This window comes from Megalobrama amblycephala, linkage group LG6 (genome assembly GCF_018812025.1).
Source record: "Megalobrama amblycephala isolate DHTTF-2021 linkage group LG6, ASM1881202v1, whole genome shotgun sequence".
NCBI classification, from domain to species: domain Eukaryota; kingdom Metazoa; phylum Chordata; class Actinopteri; order Cypriniformes; family Xenocyprididae; genus Megalobrama; species Megalobrama amblycephala.
In genome coordinates this window covers 38606212-38632467 of record NC_063049.1, presented here as the reverse complement: position 1 = coordinate 38632467, position 26256 = coordinate 38606212, and the positions used below count along the sequence as shown (strand labels likewise).

The 26256-nt window shown below is 36.2% G+C and overlaps 1 protein-coding gene across 7 annotated transcripts in view; it reads right to left on the bottom strand.

The window, feature by feature from the left end:
* Positions 1-26256, bottom strand: part of adarb1b (adenosine deaminase RNA specific B1b) — a 177908-nt gene that overhangs the window by 18172 nt on the left and 133480 nt on the right. For 4 of the 7 annotated variants that reach the window (XM_048194548.1, XM_048194547.1, XM_048194549.1 and 1 more), the window contains 3 exons: positions 11089-11166; positions 9391-9417; positions 3936-4864 (listed from right to left, as the gene is read on the bottom strand). In XM_048194548.1, the coding sequence (XP_048050505.1) occupies positions 3936-4864; positions 9391-9417; positions 11089-11116 (984 nt within the window). In that variant the 5' untranslated portion in view covers positions 11117-11166. The remainder of the gene's footprint in view (positions 1-3935; positions 4865-9390; positions 9418-11088; positions 11167-26256) is intronic. The other 3 variants (XM_048194551.1, XM_048194552.1, XM_048194553.1) reach the window with 1 other exon arrangement.

The following is a 26256-nucleotide window of genomic DNA, read 5'->3' as shown; positions in this document are numbered from 1 at the left end:
GACAGTGAAATCTCCCACCGAACACAAGGCTGCGTTTTATTCTCATGATAAAACACACTAGTTTCCACCATCATCTTTATTTGCTTTCATTTCCCATTAGCGCCTGGGGACAGATGACAGGAAATTCACTGGCCAACTAGACGCTGACAGATTTCACAGAAGAGCAGGCTAAGAAACTAAGAAAGTGGAAAAAAGGAGGCTAACGCAGAGATAAAAACATTTCAAGACAAATAACCTTCTTGAGAACGTTTTGGCTAGAAATGCAAAATTAGTAGTGATTCATTTTGCAATTTATTAAACCACCAAATGCTATATAAACTACCGGTCAAAAGTTTTTGAACGGTAAGATTTCCAGTCTTCAGTGTCACATGATCCTTCAGAAATCATTCTAATATGCTGATTTGCTGCTCAATAAACGTTTATTTTTTATTATCAATGTTGAAAACAGCTGTGCACAACTTTTTTTTTCATGAATATTTGATGAATAGAAAAGAACAGCATTTATCTGAAATATAAAGCTTTTGCATCCTTGCTGAATAAAAGTATTAATTTCTTTAATTTCTTTCACTAAAAAAAAAAAAAAAACCTAAACCTAAACCCAAACTTTTGAACTTTCTATTTATCAAATACTCCTGAAAAAAAGTGTTCACAACTGTTTTCATCATCAGTAATAATAAATGTTTCTTAAGCAACAAATCAGCATGTTAGAATGATTTCTGAAGGATCATGTGACACTGAGGACTGGAGTAATGATGCTGAAAATTCAGCTTTGCATCACAGAAATAAATTGCATTTTAAAATATATTCAAATAGAAAACAGTTATTTTAAATTGTAAAAAATATTTCACAATATTACTGTTTTTGCTGTATTTTGGATCAAATAAATGAAGCCTTGGTGAGCATAACAGACTTTATTTTAAAAACATTAAAAAAATCTTTCGACCAGTTAGTGTACACATAAAATATTTATATAAATTAAAAATATAAATTATTTATTTTATATAAAATATTCAATCAATTTGATTAATAATTTTTATTTACTGTATTATATCATGTAAAATGAAGAATAACATAATATATATATAGTCAAAAAAGGATTTTTTTTATTTTATTTTTTTTTTTAGCTAAATCACACAATCCATCCCAATGTTTTAACAGAGCCCATCTTCATTTCCATTAGGCTTTGTTCCTAATTAAGATGGCCATAATGGCCTGCAGCATTCAACCTTCTATCCTTGATGTGAGGTCAGTACATATAGCCACACAAGTGCAGGAAAAGCATGACATGATAAAACGATCAGTCGTCCCGTGATGAGAGTCTATTTAACCTCTCGCCATGTGGCTAAAACAAATACACCTATCCACCTCGGGTCTCATATTGACAGCATGTTAAATTTGTGGGTATCAGATTAGGAATGGATAATGCGGTTTTGCATTCATGGTGCTGTAATCTGTCACACAGACAGACAGCCCAAGAGCAATCAGCATCAGAGACAAAACATGCGGCTGACAGGACTGCTCTTTAGTGGACAGGTAGTGGGCAGGCTGAAACAAAATGTTCTTGTTTTGACACAGTTCAGAGGAAGATGTTAATTAAGATTGGGTTGCTTCCAGGCCTGGCCTTATCTCAAAAGCAGGATTAACAGAGGATTTTAGAAATGTGTAAATAGACGTCTTTCTCACACAAACGCCAGTCGTTGGTCATTACGGCTCACTGTGTTGTTTCACTGGTAGGGGTGAGCAATATATTGAATATGCATGACATATTCACAATGCTTTGCTAGAGACATGACATTAAGCAACACTGTGATTACCATAATGATTTAACACGCTTTTTATTCAGCCATTAAAATTTCTGAAAGGCCCAAAGTTCCAAGGTCCTTCTCACAACTCACAAGTACAAAAAAAAAGGTAAAAGAGAAGCAAGTTATTAGGAGCTGGTAAGTTTGATGCATCAGTTCAGGCCAATTAAGTATATCAATTTAGATTTTGTTTGTTTGAATAACTTAAAAATGCTGAGTCTCAACATGGCTTTTTTATATATACAGTATATATTAAACAGTTTAGTAACAGTTCAGTTTAATATAGTATAGTATACTTTTATGCCATTATATATATATGGGTCAAAATAATAATAATAAAAAAAGATATGACATCCAAAGCATGTAAGGTAGTACAACTAGATCTCTTTTATTAAATCCAAAAGGTTTTAATGATATTTTGCTACATATAAAGGTATTTTAAAGATTTTGAAGTGTCAAAGTAATTCGGTTTAACCATCCAAAGGCCAATACAGCCATTTCATTTGTGATTAAAATATCTTAAAATGTCATAAATGTATATATTTTTTATTCTGGCATGATTTTATAATGTCATATATTAACATAGTGCAACATGGTATTAAAATTATTTGTAGAAGTCGTTGCTTTGTTATAAGAAAATGTCTAGAAAAATGAATTTCATTGATGTCATTCGGAGCAACCAATATAAAGGGACCATTTTGGATCAAGTCATGCCTTCAATATCATGTGACAAGATGTGACATCATACAGACACCTGCAAAGGACCACATGGTCACGAAGCAAAGTAACAAACTCTCTCTTAACTATTTGAAAAATTCATGTTTTCACTTCCTCATACGCATGTCCTCAAACATCAGGTCATTCGTTATGACCGCTATAAAACATGGAAAGTGTTGTAATATTTTAAAAACTTGTACTAAATATAAAATGTTTGATTGTCCTTTTGCTAGCTAGCTAACTAGATATCAGCCTGTTAGCACTGATATTTGAAAATATTGTCATTCAGTATAACCAAAAGTGTCATTTGGTAAAACCGAAATTTTGGTTAAACCGAATGACTTTTTTGGAGACAAATTTGGTCTATCTTATAAAAAGTAAAAATAAAATCTCAAAAAAATAATCTCATTAACGCTTAATAAAACTTCAAAATTAATTATATTTCCATTATGTTTTTTTTTTTTTTTTACACTTTTAAAACCCTTTTTCATCAATGACCCAAATATATATAAGTATAAAAGAAAAATTTTTTTTTTTTTTTTTTTTTTAGCCACACAATCCCCATGTTTTAACAGAGCCCATCTTCATTTCCATTAGGCTTTGTTCCTAATGAAGATGGCCATAATGTGCCGGCTTTGTTCATCACAGCATAAAGGCTTAGACGATGATCTCCGATAAACTTAAATGGATCAGAAACTTCAATTAAACATTTTGAGATGTGAAAGACCGATGTCTTTTATTTTATCAGATTGTTACACATCAGATACAATCAGACTTTTTCAGACAGCCTGATGTGTGTGCTAAAGGAAGCCACAGTACAAGGCAAGGATGAGGTTCAACATTAAAGTAGTTTCTGCAGAGGGTTTGTGAAAATATTCTATAACTTATTAAACTATAAGTGTAATACAATCTTGTACAATATTTCTTTACCTGTTGAGGCCTGCATATCTCTATGGTATAAATAAACCATTGCTATACTGCTGCCTTGCTGTTAATAATTAAAGTATCTTTCAAAAAATGATGAATAAACAAAGGGGTTAAAGGCCGTTTATGACGCATGAAAATTGATGTGCTATGCTGAGCAATATCTTGCTGTTTTAAATGCTAGAATCCAAACCTCATCTATGCGTTTGCCGCACTGCGTCTCAATGTTGTTCATAGTTCAACATCTAGCGATTCAGTTGCGCAGCTGTCTATGGTGGGACAGAAAGCTCTCAGATTTCAACAAAAATATCTTCATTTGTGTTCCGAAGATGAACGAAGGTCTTACGGGTTTGGAACATCATGAGTGTGAGTAATTAACGACAGAATTTTCATTTTTGGGTGAACCTTTAAGATGCAATCAATCATTACGTGTAGCCAAGTTTTCGGGCAAAAATGAAAAACTATGGCGAGTCTGTGGTGCGGATCTCTTACCTGTGGCAGGTGCAGCTGTAGGCCCTCTCTGGGGATGGGTTGGCGTGACGGGGTCTGGTCCAGTTGCATGTTGAAGAGAGCTGACAGAGCCGCCTGGGCAGCCCGTGCTTTAGCGAGTTTCTTATTTCGGCCCGAGCCCTCAAACGTCTGCGAGTCCACGGTCACGGACATCACAAAGTTCTTAGCATGGCTTTCCCCGCTCTCCGACACAAACTCGTATTTGAGGCCTGGGCGCAGCTCGTTGAGAATCATGACGGGGTTCTTGCCGCTGGTCGAGGAGGTGAAGGAGGAGGGTGGCTGCAGGGGCGCCTGCACAAGGCTGTTTGTACCTGGCGCCTGGGGCACGGGATACTCTCCCAGCGGGTTTAAGGAGCCGTTGCCGTTGGAGCCCAGAAAAAACGATTCCTCGGGCGGTGCCGGCGTCTCAAACCCGTTGAAGAGCATGTCAGGGAAGTCAGCCTGGTCAGAGGTGAAATCCGTGTTGACGGTGAGCGTACGGCCCATGGCCAGGTGCGCCTCAGACGCGTTAGGGAACTGAACAAAGGAACGCAGGGCCTTTTCAGCGGCATTCAGCTTGGCCTTTTTCTTTGTGGGCCCTGAGCCCTCGAACAACTGCCCGTTAACCTCAACGGTCATGACGAAAACCGGTGCATGGACCGGGCCGGTCTGCGAGAGAAGCTTGTACTGCAAGCCTGGTTTGATCTCGTTCAGCTGCATCAGGGCGTTCTTGGGCAGAACCGGCCCTGGCGTTTTCTTACGTTTCTTGGGTCTGAATTTTGAGTGCGCGTGGCCATTGTTGCCCTCCTCCAGGGGGCGCTTGCGACCCCCTCCTCCACTACCGTTGGGGAGCTGCTCCACCAGGCCAGCTCCCTCCTTAGAAGAGACGTTGTCCAGGTTGCGGTTTTCCTTTACGTCGGTGCTGCATGAACCTGCGGTGCCCAGAAAGAGTAACTTACAACGCCTTCGTTGCAGGATCTTGTAAATGTAAAATTTATAGATTCCTTTATCTCTCTTTGTAACCGAACAAGTGATGTGTGTTCCTTTTTTGTATGCCGAGGTATGTTAGCATGATACATTTTTAGACTAATCTTGTGAAACATCATTATGAGAGGAATTTTGGAGATGACACTGAAAAAAAAAAAAAAAAACTTAAGGAAAAAAAAAAACCCCCCGATTAATTAACTTAATTAAGGAAGACCATGAGGTATGAAATCTAAATGATCATAATCATCAGTTTAATTTAAAGTACAGTTTGAGCATTCAGTTTGGCAGCCAATGGCTTGTGTCGAGTCAATCAATCATCTCATTGGAGATAAAATATGTGCTAATGGAGAACAGAAACCAAAGCTTTAAAAGTCTAATTACTAATTAAATGAGGCTCTTTTTGAGCAGCAAATGCACTTTTTCAGGACCCTCCATATAACACACCAATAAAATTGGGTTCACAAAGTTAAATTTCAGTTCAATTTAGTGTGGTGTCAAGAACATAGTTCTCTTATCTCACAAAACCAGTCAAGCATCATATTTCAACCCAAAATCAAAAGAAAACCATATAATTATCAAAAAATAAGGAACTTTAATCAGTTCCTTTAAAATACAAATAAAATACTAAATATATAAAATTAAATATGCCTACATGCAATTATTATGTATTTTATGGATGACATTTAATATTTATGCAATAGTGCTCTTCACTCATCTGAAGGTTTTAACAAGTTTTTAGAAATAAATGCTGTAATTAAAAAAGTAAGCATATTTAATCGTATATATGAACTGTGAGAGCAAAAACTAAAATAAAATAAAACCAAAAATTAGGCTTGGTTTTCTGAATGCGAAATATTATTTTATTCTATTTATATTTTGGGGTGAAATAGGACCTGGGCATGTTTTCATGAGAATTATATTCTCGTGTGTATATTTACAGGACACAACTGTTTCACTTAAAAAGAAGGTCTTGCAGAGGAAACACACATCATCATGTCCTGTTGACAAAGCTGATGGAACTTTGGCTAAATTTTCATTTATAACATCCTTCAGCAAAAGCTCGCTAGGTTACTGCTTTCAGTGCTCTGGTAGAGAGAGAATAGCGTCCGTGAACAGTAGGGGAACAGAGTAAGAGCTCTCTGCAAACAGAAGGAGCAACAGGGTGGATAAGGGAGTGGGTGCAAGGCAGGAGGAGAAATAAAATGAAGATATCTGAGAAGAGAGAAAGTCGTGTGAGGGAAAATGCCGGTGGGGGGGGGGGGGGTGAGCAAGAAAGAGAACATGGAGAAGAAAGAAAAAGAGAAACAAGGGGAAGATAGAGAGAGAGACAGAGAGAGAGAAAGAAAAATACAGTCTGGAGCAGAATCTGAAAATCAAAACCCTTCTTATGCATGTCAAATTTGTATGCACATATCCACATCACTTGCTCGTGCACACGCACACGCACACGCACTCATCAGCTCATATAAGTGATTTGACTCTGGAAATCACTCTTGCTAAAACAACGGCTCTGTTCCAAAACCTAGTGAGATGCCTACTTAGGTAGGCTTTTTAAGGATCTTAAGCAGGCCACTTCAAAAGATACTACCAATACTTTTATAATCCATTCAGTAACAAATTAAAAATTTACTGTTTTGCTGTATGTTATTATTGCAGAGACTAATGTCTCAAATTAATTCAGCCGAATCCGTGCTTGCCAAAAACTTTTGACAAACTTTTGAGGTTAAATTTCAGTTAAAAGATTAGTTCACTTTAAAATGAAAATTACCCCAAGATTTACTCACCCTCAAGCCATCATCGGTGTATATGACTTTTCAGACGAACACAATACGAGTTACATTAATAAATATCCTGACGCATCGAAGCTTTATAGTGAGCGGTACCAATAAGCCTTAAAGGTGCCCTAGAACCAGTTTTTACAAGATGTAATATAAGTCTAAGGTGTCCCCTGAATGTGTCTGGGAAGTTTCAGATCAAAATACCCCATAAATTTTTTTAATTAATTTTTTTAACTGCCTATTTTGGGGCATCATTAACTTTGCACCGATTCAGGCTGCGGCCCCTTTAAATCACGCGCTCCCTGCCCCCCGAGCTCTCGACTATAATACAGTGCATTTACAAAGTTCACACAGCTAATATAACCCTCAAATGGATCTTTACAAGATGTTCGTCATGCATACTGCATGCATGCGTCGGATCATGTGAGTATAGTATTTATTTGGATGTTTACATTTGATTCTGAATGAGTTTGAGGCTGTGCTCCGTGGCTAACGGCTAATGCTACACTGTTGGAGAGATTTATAAAGAATGAAGTTGTGTTTATGAATTATACAGACTGCAAGTGTTTAAAAATGAAAATAGTGACTGCTCTTGTCTCCGCGAATACAGTAAGAAACGATGGTAACTTTAACCACATTTAACAGTACATTAGCATCATGCTAACAAAACATTTAGAAAGACAATTTACAAATATCGCTAAAAATATCATGATATCATGGATCATGTCAGTTATTATTGCTCCATCTGCCATATTTCGCTATTGTTCTTGCTTGCTTACCTAGTCTGATAATTCAGCTGTGCACAGATCCAGATGTTAATACTGGCTGCCCTTGTCTAATGCCTTGAACATGGGCTGGCATATGCAAATATTGGGGTCATACATATTAATGATCCTGACTGTTACATAACAGTCGGTGTTATGTTGAGATTCGCCTGTTCTTCAGAAGTCTTTTAAACAAATGAGATTTACACAAGGAGGAGGAAACAATGGTGTTTGAGACTCACTGTATGTCATTCCCATGTACTGAACTCTTGTTATTCAACTATGCCGAGGTAAATTCAATTTTTGATTCTAGGGCACCTTTAATAATAGTAATAAAGGCCTTCTGAAGCAAAGCGATGCATTTGTGTAAGAAAACTATCCATATTTAACAAGTTCTAAAGTAAAATATCTAGCTTCCGCCAGACCGACTTCCGTATTCAACTTACGAAAAAGTTGTGTCAGTTACGCTCCCCCCCCCCTCATTTATCATACCATTATACCATTATAAAGATTGGATGCGTCAGGATATTTATTAATATAATTTCGATTGTGTTCATCAGAAAGAGGAAAGTCATATAAACCTAGGATGGCTTGAGGGTGAGTAAAGCTTGGGGTAATTTTCATTTTAAAGTGAACTAATCCTTTAAGATGTAGCCTTAGTAGACACCAAGACAGGTCACTAACTTTCAGAACAGTCAATTTTACACTATCAACAAAGAACGCCCAAAAGATTTATGCAATGCAACTTCAACTTTAACTGCCCTGGAAAAACAAAAACAACATTATGTTTACTAGAGATGTTAAAGCTATCAGTTTAGAGACCTGTCCACCTTCAGCTGAAAATTAAATCAATTGCAAATGCTGAAAAAGTATAAAATCCTAAAAACTGTACTTACTGTAACCAGTAAAAAGCATTGGCTCACTACAGAGTAATAAGGGCATGTAAAAGCGAACACCTGCAGTGGCACTGACTGCTTAAATCACATGGAAACCGAATCTTTCCTCTAGAGCCATGAACTTCAATGTCTTAACAGTAACAGCGAAGTGCACCAGCTACCTTTGCGTGTATTAGCAATATGTCAAAAAGGCCACCGTGTTGATTCTCAGTCGGCGCACAGCAATGTAGTCAAATGCACTTCTTGGTCAAAAACTCTCTGAAATGCCTATGGGAAAACACTGGTAAGGTTGCTAAAAAAAATAAAAAAAAAAAAGAGGCAAAAAATAACTTGCTGGTCTTTCACTCAACGGGATGGAAAATCCGGTGCTGAATTGCTGCCCAAAATCCTGTAGTTTCCTGCTCCTAACATCTAAACCTGATAGAGAAATATGCACTGTCAGAGGTAGAAAGCTTTTGGATATCAAGTATGCTTATCGGCAGTAAATCTAAATAAGAAAGCGTCTGCTTTGCTACAGATCCGTAATAAATGACGGGGCCCTCCATTGTCAGTGGCTCTGAACAGAAGCTGCGGAGTGACAGGACAATAGAGGGTTACATTTCCTCTGGGTTAACAACTCTTCCCAGAATCTTCTATTCACAGCAGTTGAATAAAGAGAAATGGGACTCCGAGACACCGGAGGAACACTGTGTATTTCTCCAGTCTTGAGTCCGATCAGTCTTTGTTCACATTCAAGTGTAAAGCCCAATGAATTAGGGAATTTCTAGGATTCTATGATATTCGATTATTTAGCACAACACAACATCTAGTGATATTGATAGTTCTGCAATTTTTTCCGCTACCTTGTTTTAAACCGCTGATAATTTGTGTTTTAAAACAAATGAAATTATAATTTTATTATCTATAACATGTTTTGCATTTTTAACTACCTTTTTTAGCTAAATTTGCAGTGGTACAAAATGAGCGCTGAAGAACAATGACAGTTAAAGGAATCGTTCACCCAAAAATGAAAATTCTGTCATCATTTACTCACTGTCATGACGTTTTATGATGTATTCTTCTGTGGAACACAAAAGAAAAAAAATTGGGAAAAAAATCAGTCAGTACAATGAAAGTTAATGGGGTTCAATGTAGTTTGGACCCCAATGTTCTTCTTTTGTGTTTCATAAAATAAGCCATAAAATGTGAGTAAATGAAGATTCATGTTTGAGTGAACCACCCCTTTAAACAGGATTTAGAAGCAAAATCAGAAAGCAGCAGTAATTTTAAATCATTTTGGAACTGGACATGCTTGAAAGGTAGAAGGTGTAACACCCAATACACAATGCAAGCAAGCAACGGGACAAAATTAGAATGTTTTCTAGCCATGTGTTTTGCTGTATGTGGATAAATCTTATATATGCCTGATATATGTGACCCGTGCTGGCAAGATGAGTTGCAATGAGCAAATTTTCAAAAATGAGTTTTTGTTATTCTCACATTCTCTATTAAAAAAACCTTCAAAATGATGTATGATTTGTTGGAAAAGTCAATTTTGAGAAAAAAAATCGAGTTTTCTGAAGGTCACCAAATCACCTAGCAACCATATCATAAAATCCCTGTTAATACCACCAAATTTGGCACAAACTAAGTCAAAATCCATATTTATAGGAAAAAAATATATATGTAACTCTTTTCCATGATTCCACAATTGGAAACATTAATGAAACAGACAGCATATATATTAAGATCTACAGTACCACATGGATCTAATGTTACACATCAGATGTTTTCCCCCAACAGTTAATCAAACATTTACCTAAGACATAACATATAATGTTTGTGTGAATACTCGCCAAGGACAGATTTTTTGAAATACTGTAACGTGTGTATATCGGGATCACGAAACAATCTAACTCACGGCGACTGTCAGATCCGAAACGCGTGCACAAAGACGCCTCAGACAGTCAGTGTGAGTGAGATCATTTTGTTTACATCATTATGAGTTTGAAAATCACATTTCATTGGTTCAGACTCATGCCATCGAGAATTTGCTATGAATATTCACAAAGTTGGAATGCTGCGTTTTACAACGATACCAAACTTGTGCTGAGGGAAAAGCCAGTAGTCGAGAAGCGAATAGAGAAAAATGGCATTTTTCATGGTCAAAGGAAAGGTACTCCTCTCAGAAAACATACAAATAAAGACACTTTTAGATGTTTAATTGCTATTTGGAGCATTGGCTTTGCTAGACGAGGACTTTTTTGTGAAAACCTCAATTTCGACCAAAACTGACATTTTTCACTTGTTTTGCCTGTAGCTCGAAATCAGCCCATGCGCATTCCGACTCATTTTGCCAGCACAGGTAACATATGTTTAAATTAATATAAATATCTATTCATCTAACACATTAAACGTCAACCACAATGTTTGTGGACTAAAATTATACACCATTTGAGATGAAAATGTACTGCAATAATGAAAAATTACTAAACACAGAAAACCTTTTCAAAAAAAAAAAGAAAAAAAAAAAAGTATATTAAGAAACAAAAGAAGTGGTCTGAACGGACCGAAGTTTCAATGTAAAAATTTTGCCCATGTCTAAACATTCTCAGCTGGGATTGTTTAGCATGATGGGCATATAGAGGGACAGGAAGGCACATGAACTGCTCATTAAATGACATTAGTTAAGGGGAGTGCTCAGGGCTCTGTGCTGGAATGGATGGTTTGGGGTTCAGCTATGAGCACTCACTCATGTTCTCCTCCTCATCAACATCCATGGTGGTGAATCGCCTCAACTGGCCCTGCGCTTGCTGAGCCCCAGCCACACCTGACAGAAAGACAGAGGAAAAGAGATCATCATTAGTGCTGTTTGCTAAAGTAAGCTAAATAAGTAGAATCACAGTTACTTCTGCTCAACCTTGGCGTCAGTGACTCGGACAAACCCCTGACAATAACCAAATTCACCATGCAACACATGGTGACCGTTTGTGCTACAGACATATAATAAATAGTGATTGAATTCATCATATTCACCTGGTGGATGGAAAATATTAGACTTACATATACACACACAAATATACTGGTACGATTTTGTTGTGAATGTTTTTGAAAGTCTCTTATGCTGCGTTCACTCCAGACGCGACTTGAACATTTTGAGTTTACTCGCTTCATTCGCGCATGAAAATCCCTTCACAACAGACGCGAATTTGCGTCATGAGAGGGGCTCTCCCGCTCCTTTATGTGTTCCAGACTCTCCCACTGCTTTCTGCACACTTCCTCTGAATAAACACAACTTGTCAGTGGGGAAATAATTGTAAATTACAGCGAATAAGCTCAATTGGTCATATATAGCTCAAATTGAGTAAAGACCGTTTTTTACAACTCAACAGATTGTCCGACCTCCTCACTCACTTTCTTTCAAACATGATCCTTTTTATTTCTGTTTCTATAAATGTATGAAGATCTACAGCGACGATGATTTTGTCCTCCATTGTTGTTTCGAATTTCTGCCTCAGCTCGCTACGTCATGTCACTACTAGAGCAAGCTCCTGATTGGTTAACGCGGCGCGGAAATTCGCCAAAGTTCAGATTTTTCAACTTGCGCGATTCGCGCGAATCACGCGTTAAGCGCGTCAAACGCCCGAATCGCTCAATTCGCGCTGCAGGATGTCAATTCGCGTCTTTGCATTGACTTAACATGTAAATCACTCGCGCTTACCGCTTCATTCGCGTCCGGTGTGAACGCACCATTATCCTCACAAAGGCTGCAGTTATTTGTTACAAAATAGAGTAAAATATTGTGAAATATTATTACAATTTAAAATAACTTTTATATTAGAATATATTTTAAAATGTAATTTATTCCTGTGAAGCAAAGATGAATTTTCAGCATCTTTACTCCAGTCTTCAGTGTCACATGATCCTTCAGAAATCATATTAATATGCTAATCATACTAATAATACTAATTATTATTGGTGCTTAATCATGAATCATATTATCATATAATATTATGTTGACAGATAGTTACTACACAGAGACACTGGTAACAAAATGTGTCAGCATATCAGATATTTCATAATCAATAATTTGATGGTTATCTTTCCTCAAAATAATGCATCTGAATTTATGATATCTTACTGATCAGCCATATTATTATAATTTATTAATATAGGGCTCCCACACTTTAACAAGTGCATTTCCCTGACTTTTCCAGTGATTAAAATTCAGATTAAAAATCAGAATGAATTCCAAATGATTCAGAATTAAAAGCAGAAGAATCATTCATATTAATTTGTGAACTGGTTTGACTGATTCAAACAGTCAATACAAAACAAACAATACAAAATTGACATGATTTTCCAGGCCTTTGAAAATTCCCTGATACAACCAGGTGTTCTATGACTGTAGAAGTTAAAAATTCAAGAAAACAACAAACATACTTCCCTCCAATCATTAATCTCACTATAGTGCACTTGAAAATGACACTTTACCAAAAGAACTGGTGTAGCAAGTATCAAAGAGAAAGTATAGGCAGTCATATAATGTCTCTAAATAATGGCATCATGCATCCCATGCTGCTTTATTTAGATAGGTGAGTGAAGCAGTGAGAACAAGAGGAGAAGAGAGGTGAGAAGAGGACAGAAATGAAAGGAGAGGAGAGAATAGGATAGAAGAGGAATGAAACACCATTGACTGTGAGGTTAAGCCTACAGTAAGTGTATAAATATTCAGCAGGAGAAACTAATCTTTGAGAGAAAGGGCCGTGCTTGACAGGCCGTAATAGCAGGAGCAGTCTATTGTGACTTTAATATCCATTCGATTAGACCTCATCTTCAGCTGCCTCGGAGGAAAAATACAGTTATTGACATCAACGGGCTTTTAGTCCCCCTTGACACAGACGCCGCTTGGGCTCAGGTGAAAAATACAACACAAACACTAGAGGAAAACTCTACATTTTATTAAAAAATTCCTCATAATAGAGTCGAGATGCGGGGCTGCGTTGACTTGAGGCAGCTTTTATATGGCCATGTGACACAGAGCCGATACCAAGAGCTTCTAGATTAACAAAAGACGCCGTCAAGGAAATAATGTCAGTATTTCTGCTTTCTCTTTCTGCAAATAGACACTTAGGAATATTTTTAAAGGCATAGTTCACAGAAAAATTGAAATTCTCTAGTCATTATTTACTCATGTCTTTCCAAATATGTTTGATTTCTTTCTTCTGTGAAACACAAAAGGTACATTTCCAGCTAAGACACCTGAACAACAGGACAAAACAGTTATATGCCTGAAATCAATTAAAAATCTAGTGTTGGAATGTCTGAGCCGAGAGCCTTGTGGGAAGCACTTCCGCTTTGAGCCCATAAGAAATAATAATACATTTAACTTCAATTTAAAAATTTCAATCATTGTCTGCAATAACTTGATATATCTGGACCATAAAAACAAATGAATAAAAACCAGTATGTCGTCACTGATCAACCACTGAGCGACATTTTCGCCTATCAGTACTAAAGCACACACACAATACTTTATGTGAGACGGCCCAATGAAAGCCATTACAAAGCACATAAAGAAGCCAATCACAGCTCTCTGCTTTCGCTCTGGTCCATTCTTCATGGCCGACACTTTCTTAAGCTAAACTAAATGGCCTAATTAATCTGGTCTAATGGTGGGTGACATCAAATATGCTACCACAATTATTACCCTATTAAAGATTAATATTCCATAAGAAAATTGAAAAGAGTCAGGGGAGTGGTGTTGCGAGAGTATTTGTATGAGCGGAGCTGAAATTTCAGCAGGCGTCAAACGGCTCCTTGATTTTCATCTCTTTGCTCTTTTCTCCTCTTGCTGGTCTGCTAATGGTCTACGGTGTAATGAGCGGCTCCGAGACTTGAGCTCGTTTTGTGTCTGTCGCTTTTGATTTAGCTTCCTCTGCTGTTCTCATTTTGCTCATGAATCCATAAACAGCAATGAGATCAGCTTCAATCTACAAGTGGTAGACACAAAAATCACACACAGGGTGCGGTGATGCCGTTTTAGGAGGCCGCTGAATGTGTCATCTGCATCTGTGGAGAACAGGAGACTGGAGGATGATCATTATACCAGGGCACGAAGGTCATTGTCTCGGCTTCACTTCGCATCTATATCGGAAGCGATTGATGTTGTGACTGATCACAGACCAAAAAAAACAAGTTTGAACCTAAACGTCTTTTAAAATAAAACAACAGAAATAACATGAAAATAAAACCTGTTAAATATTGTAGATAAACAGCTATTTAAAACAAAAAAGAATAATAATATAAATTAAATAAATTATACTTTATTAGAGGGTTAGTTCACCAAAAAAATGAAATTTGTGTCATTAATTACTCACCCTCATATCGTTCCAAACCCGTAAGACCTTCATTCATCTTCTGAACACAAATTAAGATATTTTTGATGAAATCTGAGAGCTTTCTGACCTCCCTATGTGTGGTTCAGAAACCTCTCGGATTATCAAAAATATCTTAATTTGTGTTTGGAACGACATGAGGGTGAGGACTTTTTCGGTGAACTAACCCTTTAATATAATATACAACCCAAATTCCGGGAAAGTTGGGACCTTTTTTAAATTTGAATAATAATAATAAAAAAAAAAAAACTAAAAGACTTTCAAGTCACATGAGCCAATATTTTATTCACAACAGAACATAGATAAATGTTTAAATGGAGAGTTTTTACACTTTCATCCACTAAATGAGCTCATGTCATATTTGATGCCTGCTACAAGTATCAAAAAAGTTGGCACGGGGGCAACAAATGGCTGAAAAAGCAAGAAATTTTGAATGTCTTAGAGAGGCAGAGTCTCTCAGAAGTTAAGATGGAGAGAATGTGTAAAAGATTGTGGAATACTTTAAAAATAATGTTCCTCAAGGTCAAATTGCAAAGGCTTTGCAAATCTCATCATCTACAGTGCATAACATCATCAAAAGATTTAGGGGAACTGGAGGAATCTCTGTGCATAAGGGACAAGGCCGAAGACCTTTATTGGTTGCCCGTGGTCTTCGGGCCCTCAGATGACTCTGCATATCTCATCGGCATGATTGTGTTAATGACATTACTAAATGGGCCCAGGAATACTTCTAGAAACCACTGTCGGTAAACACAATCCGCCGTGCCATCTGCAGATGCCAACTAAAACTCTATCATGCAAAAAGGAAGCCATAAGTGAACATGGTCCAGAAGCGCCGTCGTGTCCTGTGGGCCAAGGCTCATTTAAAATGTTTCAAAGTGAAAAAGTGATCTATGGTCAGACAAGTCCAAATTTGTCACTATAAACCTAACTATTTTTTTTAACCCTCTGGAGTCTGAGGCTGATCTGGGGCCTGGAGAAGTTTTGACATGCCCTGACATTTGTGCTTTTTTCAGTTGTTCATAAACATATAAATGACAAAAGTGTCATTACACTGTATTCAGCACAAACTAGGCTACAATAATATGTGAGGAACATGTATGTACATGTTTGTGTTTTTGAAGGAATAATGTTTATGCGTGGTTATTGAAAAAACAAAAAACTTAAGTCACTGAAATAAGGCCAAAAAAAGTATAGTAAATCTGTGTTCACAAGACTTCTGGGTATTGGAGGTTGTAAACTAGAGTTTTTGCTTCAAAATTATGTAAAAATTATGCTGCCTACTCCTTCATATAAAACAATATATTGATTTAGTTTTTGTAAGACACTTTTTGCCAAGAAACACAGTATGCATGGAGGCGTGAATCTCCATGAATAATGGCTCATTCTCACCTGAGAAGACAAAAGAATTGGATAGTAATGAGCTGAAATGACTTGCATATTAATGAGGCATTTCAGTCAGGTAGGCTGTGAAAAAAACCTTCTGTGATGTCTCAAGCTCATCATGATATATGAAACATACAGAAAAATATTATTACAATATAAAGTAATGGTTTTATATTATACTTTAAAATATAATGTATTTCTGTGATGCAAAGAGTCTGAATATAGGCTTTTAGTTTAAAAGCATGCACATTTGGAGAAATATTGGATTCTCATATGCTTATGTCAATTTTCTATACAGAGTAGTTATATTTATTTAATATTCATTGTCATTACTATGAGCGCTGGTGTTTTCAATTCATCCTTGAAGTCGGAGGGCGCTCTCTGTGCATTTTTAGTCCACAAATTCATCTAAAAGAAGAAGAGGCTATTCCATGAATGGAGTTTCCAATTCATACTGCAGCCGGAGGGCGCTAAAGAAACAAAAACTCATCTAAAATTCATCTATAGAAGAAAAGAAAACAGGAACTAACTGCATGTCTTCTAGAGCTCCCTAACCATGACTTTTACATCCAGATAAACACTTTTCAAGACAATAAATACACGATTGAGACGATGAATGCATGTATTGCCTCTGAATTTGCGTCTGAATAGCTCTGGCTCTGTGGGCGTGGCCGCATTAGCAGATAATGAGCTGAATCACGGACTTCTGACATGACTCTCTTTTCATACAGATTACATAAACACAGAAGGTTTGTTTTCGATTTGACTTAAATTATTTAAAACCTGACATCTTAACGTTTTTTTAGACATAAGTTTAATTTTTCTGTGATTAGTATTCACTAAGTTACAGTTCATTTTCTGAGAACTATCAGATTGGACTTCGTTCAGAGGGAGAGGAGAAATCACGCATCATGTTAGTTTTCTTTATTTTACAAAAAGCACAACATTGTGTTTTTACTCTGAGTGTATACAAATAAAAGAAGATATTCTATAGTTTCAATTGATATATTACTTATGTCTCTATGACAAAAAATGACGGAGTATTTTAAGTCTGTTTTGCTGCAATGTGAAAAAAAACCTGCAAAACGCGCCAGCGCGTTTTCAGACCTCAGAGTGTTAACAACAGAAATTAATCAAATCAAATGTTAGTCTTCACTGTTTGAATTAAATATATACTAATTCTTATTAAAGCTACAAAAGTTATTCAGTCAAGAGCAGTGAGTGATTTTCTCTTTGTCTATTGTTGTTTGATTAACATTTTGCAGTCAGACAGAAGCAGGTTTATTAGGCTGCTGTCACTTTAAGAGCTGCATGGAGCCAATATATTGTTACATGTGCAATTTCTTTCTCAACTGTTCACTCCACAAGACATAAGTGACTGTTTTTACTTGAATACTCAATAAGACGGGCATTTTGAGAATTTTGTGTGTATTTTGATACATAAGCTGCGGAAGAGAACTGAATTTGGGATTCAAACGCTATCCGAGTGGTGGCTTCCTGTGCGCGTGAGTACTTTGTTTATTGCGACTAATAACATTTAAGCATATCGCACGTATGTAACAGTCATGCGTCCAGTAAACTCTCTGCTGTCTGTATCGACCTAAAACTTAGACTTTTCGCAATCTTAAGTATTAAAATCATTCAGTTATTGCAAGCCGTTGCGATATGTACATTTGCAAGATTTCTATAATTTCGGTATCTCATGCAGCCACAACTGGGAGAACTAAAAAGGCTGGATAAGTCCTTTATCAGTTTCTATTTCTGTTAGGATGCTACTTGGTGCTGGACCAGAGGCACAGACTCAAGAGTAACAGCTAAAAAGGTGTTGACACTGGGACTCAAGCCACGTCACATCTGACTTGTTTCTTTGGCCTCCGAGGGCAGCGAGAGGAGATTACAGGATTTCCTGTTTGCACAGCTGTGTCAGATCCCTCCATCTCTGAGTACACACAGTCCAGCGACAGTTTAACTAGCAGCTGGACACACATCAGTTCATTAATGCTACTAGTTAAACACACAAACAGAGACCAACATCTGCTCTTTTGCAGGATCCCAAAGCCAGCTTGGAGGTTAAAACTCCCAGCATGCATTCATCAGAGTGCATCATATCAGTACACTGCGAGAGGAGACGCTCCTGCAATAACAGAGAAAGAACAATCCAATAGGAAACAAAAAATATCATCTGGCTGATGTAAAAGTGCAGGACTGTGAAATGCAGTTATCTGGGAGATGTACATGCACTCGCTGATTTGTTTTTCATTCATCTTGCGTGGCTGTGTGGAGGAGATGTTCAACCATCTCAGTGTCTGACTACAGGCTATAAAACCTAAAAGGAAATTCACCTAAAACTTAAAATTCGTCTTTATTTATCTATCATCATGTGAGAATCAATCAGGCCATTTTTCCTTGAAAATCTTCCCGTCTGTCGCAACTCTTAAATTTATTAGCCATCTTGTATTATTGAACTAGCTTGCCACATTCAATACCTAAGAAGTGACTTACATTATATTCAAGACATCCATTTTAAGGTTTGATTCCCAGGGAATGCATAAACTGATGAAAGGCAAGTTTCTTTACATAAAAACATCTGCCAGTGAATAAAAATCTAAAGTAAAATGTAAATTAATGTAATTTTGAAGGACAACATTTTCAGAGAATGAAGATTTCATAATTAGCTATTTCTCACATAGAGACAAAGATAACACTTTTGGATTCAAAACAACATGAGAGTAATAATCATTTTCATAAACTACCCCTTTAAATTACTGTATAGAAATCAATAACTGAATAGAAAGTGCTGTCTGTGTTTGTCACTGCATGTGTAACTTGTATCAAGTCCAACAGAAGTCTTTTCACACAATGGAGAAGTAGTTTGCACCATTATTTTGTGTTACATTTCACATTATTTATTCATAAAAAAAACATTTTGCAAAAAGACAGTACTGCGCAAAAAAAAAAAAAAAAAAAAAAAAAAAGTTTAAAAGTGCATTTTTACCATATTTTCTGATTAAACTCTACATGCAAATACACTTCTACACATATGAATGAATGCTGTAACTATCAATATGAGCATCAAAACAATTTTTTTACCACACAGGCCTCGGGGGAAGAAGGTATTTTCTGGTTTGCACATGGCCCCAATGGTAAGACACATAAAGAGATGATTTTCTCTGAGGTTATGTTTAGCGACATGTTTGGCATTGAAATTCCCCGCTCTTGGTTCTTATCTTTCAAAGATGCGATTTAGAGCAGACTGATGTGCGTTTCGGAATAAAAGCATGTTTGATGAGCCATGGGCGGAGAGAAGAAAAAGGGGCTATTCACCCCGAGAGTCTTTAATGCCATCACTGAGCACACATTCAAATGAAGACTGATCTGTAAAAGTTCAAATCTCTGTGAGAAAGCAGACACCCATCCACAGTCAACATTACACCTAAAGAAGAGCCAGATGACAGCGGAGGGCAGCGAGAAGAGGGTGAAGGCATTCATCGTTCTCTGCCACTTCAGAACCCACTATGTAATTTCACCAAAGTGGCCTGTGGTTGGTATTGACGGACAGATGAAGGGTGACACGCCCAGGGCACTTTGGCTGTACACCTGAGAACATTCTATCACATCTTTAACTTTAACTGCAGCTGTCATGATTCATGCTGTTAGAGAGAAGCACATATAAAAAGAGAGATGGTCCCGCATCCACATTAAATCACACCCATTTCCACTAAACTTCAAACTCAAGATGTGACTAATTCACGAGTACATGGTGTTTTCCAGACTTGAAAAAGTCTTTCAAGGTAAAAGCAAATCTTGTGTATCTGCTATGAAAGGCAGAGTATTTTTATATTATTTAAAAAAATATTAAAAATAATAAAAATATTAAATTAACATATATATAAATATTTAACAAATTATTTAATATATCATTTTTAATATTAATATTATTAATATATGGGTGATTCTATAATTGCAGGTACATTTATACACATGGATCACAAGTTGTTACTGGCCATAATATTTTCTGTAAAAAGTGACAACGTGTAACAGACAATTAAAATAATTAAAAATATAATCAATTTAAAAAAGCAGAAACAAATAATGACTTTGGACATTGCAATTATAGAATCACCCATATACATTATGAATATATAAATATAATATATTCAATTATTTTAATTTAATTACATCACATGTAATATAATGTATTATGTAGTTTATAAATGTACTTAAAATTAAAATAATTTAGTAATGTAATAAATAGTTAATATATATAATTATTAACAATTAAAAATGTACATAATATTGTAATTGTTAAATATTTTATTTATTATTAATTTAATATTTTGTTTTAATTATAACAAAATATTTTAATTATAATATTTATAATATTATATTTTCTAAATACTATTATATTAGATGTAAATTGGCAAACATATCACATAATGAAATATGTGTATATAGAATGTAGTTCTATAAACAATTACCTAATGTAATATAATATCAATTATATAATAATACAATATACTGAACTCAAATTCAACTCAATTTTACAACTCCAATCTTACCACTTAAATGGAATTAAAAAAAAAGAAAAAAAAAATGAGAAAATGGGCTACAATAATGGTGTGTCAAAACTTGACATTAAAAACAAGAATAAAACAAAGCATTATATGGATTACTTTTATGGATTTTCTTTTTTCATTTTGGAACATAAATCTCTAAATCTTGATTAGCTATTCTTCAGCATGTAGTACAACTGCACATGTTTTCTACATGTATGGTTCTCTGTCAGCTGGGGCCCAACTCCAGCCCTCAAGACAAATAAATTCAGCTCTCCAAATAAATTTAATAATACTGCTGCTGATATGAGTTCCTGCTCTCCACCCGCCTGAATGCCAATTACTGTGCTCTAATAGAGTGCCGGGGGGCAGGGTGGCCAAAAGCCCAACATGTGTCAGAGACTGATGGAACGCGTTTCTACAATGAGACCAGGGACTTCAGCACCATGGACAGGGCTGCAGCACTCAAACCCATGCAGAGACAAATGATTTCACTTCCTGTAGAAGACACGAGTTGAGCATTCATTTGCATTATTTAAAGTGCAGAATGTAGTACAGTTTGTTTGTTCTGAAAGTTTCACTATACAAATATCTTTTTTGAGAGTTTAGACAGCAGATACAGTGGTCATTAAATGACTTTAAATTCTTTTTAGGAATTTAAATAAAATAAAAATAAAATAAAAAAGGGAAATATTAAATTAAATTTTAACACACTGTAGCTGATACTAGAAAATGAAAATTAATAATGTAAATTTTGTATCTTATAATATTAAATTATTTAATTATGATTCCACTTCTACTGAGATACAAGCTCATGAATCTATTCTAGATAGATGACATTATGGTGCCACTAGACATGACATTATTTTGCCCTGGAAGCTGAAACTAGCTTCCTTCATCCAAAAATTTGGTTTCAGACAAAGAATGGTTATGAATATTCTTCAGTTTTGGAATTCCGCTGTTCCAGCAACATCAAGGTTTTCCAGGTGATGTGAGGGTTTTTCTGAGAAGGCTGATTCCTGGAGTTTGAGCTGAGGGCAGAAACTCTTTTACTGTGTTAGTGGATTTAATAACTGACAGCTGGCTGTTCATCACTCTGCACTAGAGTTGAAAGAATGGCTGGCAAGGAGAACGAGTGTGCGGGATGAATTTTTTATATGATAGTTTTATGTGAGATTGCTTTCTGTGGAAGAGATGTGAAAAGCTGAAGTAGTAAGAGACGGCGAAGATCATCATCTTCAAACCCTCCATGTATGCAAATACATGCAGAAATTCTAGCAGATTAAGCACAAAACCTCTGTCTCTTTTACAAACAACCCCTTTCTCAAAAAGCAGTGGGCAGTATAATGAAAACTTTTATCATGGTATGAGTGATTTTATACCACTATATCAGTAAATACACATATATATTAATATGTATGTATGTGTGCATGCATGTATGTATGTATGTATGTAATTTAAATATTGCCAATATAAATATTCAAGCGCAAGGCGGCGCAAAAGGGAACTCAATTTGTGTGGAAAGTTTAGAGTGCGCACACATTCGAAGTGCACCCAGAAAACTGCGTCTCAGATGCATGCAAATAATGAAATGATCTCTGTTTCACGTAGGGCTGGACGATTAATCGAAAATTAAATCGAAACCGAAATTCAGAACCTCTAACCGACGTAATTTTCCCATGACGGTTATTTCGTTTTTTAATCCTGTTAATACCTCCCCATTAAAAACATACTACCGCATGTGTAGCCACATGACTCTGCCCCGTCCAGTCAGTGGCATAAAAGCAACACGGAGGTGAACGCCGGTTCAACACATAGTGATGACGCGCAAACGGCGAGCCTTGCGTCTTTACTAAACTTTGTCAGTTGTATTTGTTTTAGGGTTTGGCAGTTTGGACATTCAAGCGATTTTAGACGATTGGATGTATACTATTTCGAGCTACCGTGCTCGCGCAGCTACATTGTGGCACGAACACTCATACAAATTGTAGCTGCGCAAAACGTGAAGATCGCGCACAGAGAGGAACGCAGAAACTAGCTGTCAGCGCTGTCCTGTGATTTATCACTAAAGTAGCTTAGAAACTCAACTTATTATAGCATATATTTTTCTCCTTTTGAAGGAACTATTTACAACCCACAGCTTCACAATTAATAGAGAGACGGAATGACTAATTCACACACGCAATCACTCGTACTGGTACTGTACTCATTTATCTTTATATGATTTACAACGAGCAGAAATATGTAAGAAATGTTCGAACCATAGATAAAATAACTTCTGATAGTGAGATGTTATGTCAGATCACTCTTTCATTAGGAAAAAATATCCCACCTTTTAATAGTCAATCATATTTACAGTACAAACCTTGTCAGCGAACTATGAGGGCAAAAAAAAAACAAACAAAAACAAAATAATCAATAATAAATAATAAAGTTCATTAATCGTAATCGAGGTAAAATGTTCAATTAATTGAGGTTTTGATTTTAGGCCATAATCGTCCAGCCCTAGTTTCACGTCTTCTTGCACTTGGCACGTCTTGGTGAGCATCCTAGTAACACAGTCGGTTATGGCTTGAGTGAACAAACAGTCGAGAAAGACAACGCATAAGTATCAGAATATTGGATCCGTGCAAAAAAAAAAAAAAAAAAAAAAAAAAAAATTCCTCGCTGCTCTTGACTGAATAACTTTTGAAAATGTATTAAAGATTAATCTATGTTTAATGTATACAGAGATTACTTTTGATTACTTTATTCAATGTCTCTACCTAAAAAACTGTTACTTGTCTTTAATGATGTTTTAAACTTATATTAATTAGTTAGGCTAGTAGTTTTAGCTGTGGTATTAAAATTAGAATAGAGAATTGTGAATTTTCACTGGTTTCTAAAATTTTGGTCTCATAACTGTTTTTTGCAAAAACAGTCTTAATGGTAAAAAATACATGACTCTGTGAATCAATTGTGATGCAATTACTCAATGATTCACTGGGTATGACTCAAACCACTCCGGTTACAACAACAATCTTTTTGCCTGAATCGTATAAAAAACATTGGTGTTCACTAGAGCTAAACGATTCTGGATAAATTACGAATCATGATCTTTTTGTTTAAAATGATTCTCTCGATTCTGTATAGACAACTAAACAAAATAACATGCAGAGGTTCTGACAAAATGTTAAAGGTGCCCTAGAACGTTCTTTCACAAGATGTAATATAAGTCTAAGGTGTTCCCTGAATGTGTCTGAAGTTTCAGCTCAAAATACCCCATAGATTTTTTTTAATTCAATTTTTTTTAACTGCCTATTTTGGGGCACCATTAACTATGCACTGATTCAGGCTGCGGCCCCTCCCCCTGAGCTCTCGACTAAAAAAAAACAGTGCATAAACAAAGTTCACACAGCTAATATAACCCTCAAATGGATCTTTACAAAATGTTCATCATGCATACTGCATGCATGCGTCGGATCATGTGAGTATAGTATTTATGTGGATGTTTACATTTGATTCTGAATGAGTTTGAGGTAAAGCTAACATTACACACTGTTGGAGAGATTTATAAAGAATGAAGTTGTGTTTATGCATTATACAGACTGCAAGCGTTTAAAAATGAAACTAGCGACGGCTCTCTTGTCTCCGTGAATACAGTAAGAAACGATGGTAACTTTAACCACATTTAACAGTACATTAGCAACATGCTAACGAAACATTTAGAAAGACAATTTACAAATATCACTAAAAATATCATGATATCATGGATCATGTCAGTTATTATTGCTCCATCTGCCATTTTTCGCTGTTGTCCTTGCTTGCTTAGTCTGATGATTCAGCCGTGCACATCTAGACGTTAATATTGCCTGCCCTTGTGTAATGCCTTGAACATGAGCTGGCATATGCAAATATTGGGGTCATGCATATTAATGATCCCGACTGTTACGTAACAGTCAGTGTTATGTTGAGATTCGCCTGTTTTTCGGAGGTCTTTTAAACAAATGAGATTTACATAAGGAGGAGGAAACAATGGTGTTTGAGACATTTCCATGTACTGAACTCTTGTTATTCAACTATACCAAAGTAAATTCAATTTTTGATTCTAGGGCACCTTTAATTGCTGCAGTCTAATAATAATAATAATAATAATAATAATAATAATAATAAAAAAAAACTAATTTCGGTTATTATAAAAAATGGTTTGAATAAATGATTCAGTGTCTCACTCATAAAACCTTCACTTGTTTCATTACTGGAATTTAAACAAATCTCTTGAATGAATGATTCAATGACAAATACATTTTTTAACAGTCTCTTGTTGCCACCTACTGGTGTAACAATGTAATTGACAATCTTTATTTGAAGAATCAAGTTACCTTCATAAGGTGATTTACTCTATTTTGATCCCTACCATACATCACTGTTTATATACAAATTATAAACTTTTATCCCAAGACCTAAATAGCACAGAAATAAAAATACTGTGTGGTTGAAGCTGTTTCATACATGACAACTGCTCTCTCTGGCTCAGTGGCAGCGCCAATGCAGATATGAATGTTCAATGTGATCATACTTGTCAAAGGTTTAATATACAAGCAAATTGTTGTCATTTAGGAATAAGATCATGTGGGTGTTTGAATCAAGATCTTTTAACTATTAATCATGCAGCTCTAGTTCGGACTACAGATGTATTGTATGAACTAATGGCACCTCATGTCATGATAACTGATGAAACTGCATACGGTCTCACAAAGCTTTACTCTCAGTCTAGAGTCCCACACAATAAAAAGTAAAGCAAAAGCACACTTCCACCACTGCACAGCCCTACAGCACACAGGTTTATACATTACACCCGTCCACCCTGCATGTGCGCTCGGGTATAAATCAACCTATACGTGTAGCTATGAAAGTCCAGGCACTGGTGGAAGGCCAATAAATGGCTGCTCTCCCAGAGTCCATCATTCCAAGGTCGAGTGACCACCACACTGGGGACAGATGACAGCCCACCTTCCCCATCAATCCACCTCACAGGCTTTAACAGATGCTTCTGGATACTTTCCTTTCTCGGATCCCCCTTCATTTGTGACCTCCGCTCCATTTAGGCTGAGAAATACAGCCCGATGGCACTGAATGCTGGCTCAGACAGTGCTGAGCTAAGGATTTATGCTCCATTGCTTTAGTAGCTTCATAACAATGAAACTTACAAGGAGACTCTTTCACTTTACATACAGGCAGGGGAAAAAAAAAAAAAAAAAAAAAAAAAAAATCACAAAACTATTATCCACACATCAGAAAACCTTGCCACGTCTACGCTAGTAAGTTTGAATCTTAATGTCTCAAGAAAGAAAACCAAAATAATGAAAAGAATTCTCACATGTTTGAACACTTGTATAAATGTGATGCAATAAAATGCAACTAATGCTACTGAGGTTTTCAGGAAGATTCTTCCAAAGGTGTGGCTTTAAACAGATACAGCAGCATGGAAAACTTGAAAAACAGAACAGCTCAATGCCATGGTGTTAACGGGATTATAGCGGACAGCACAGGGAAAACAGAGAGATCTGAGAGCACAGGCTAAACACTACAGGAATTAGTATG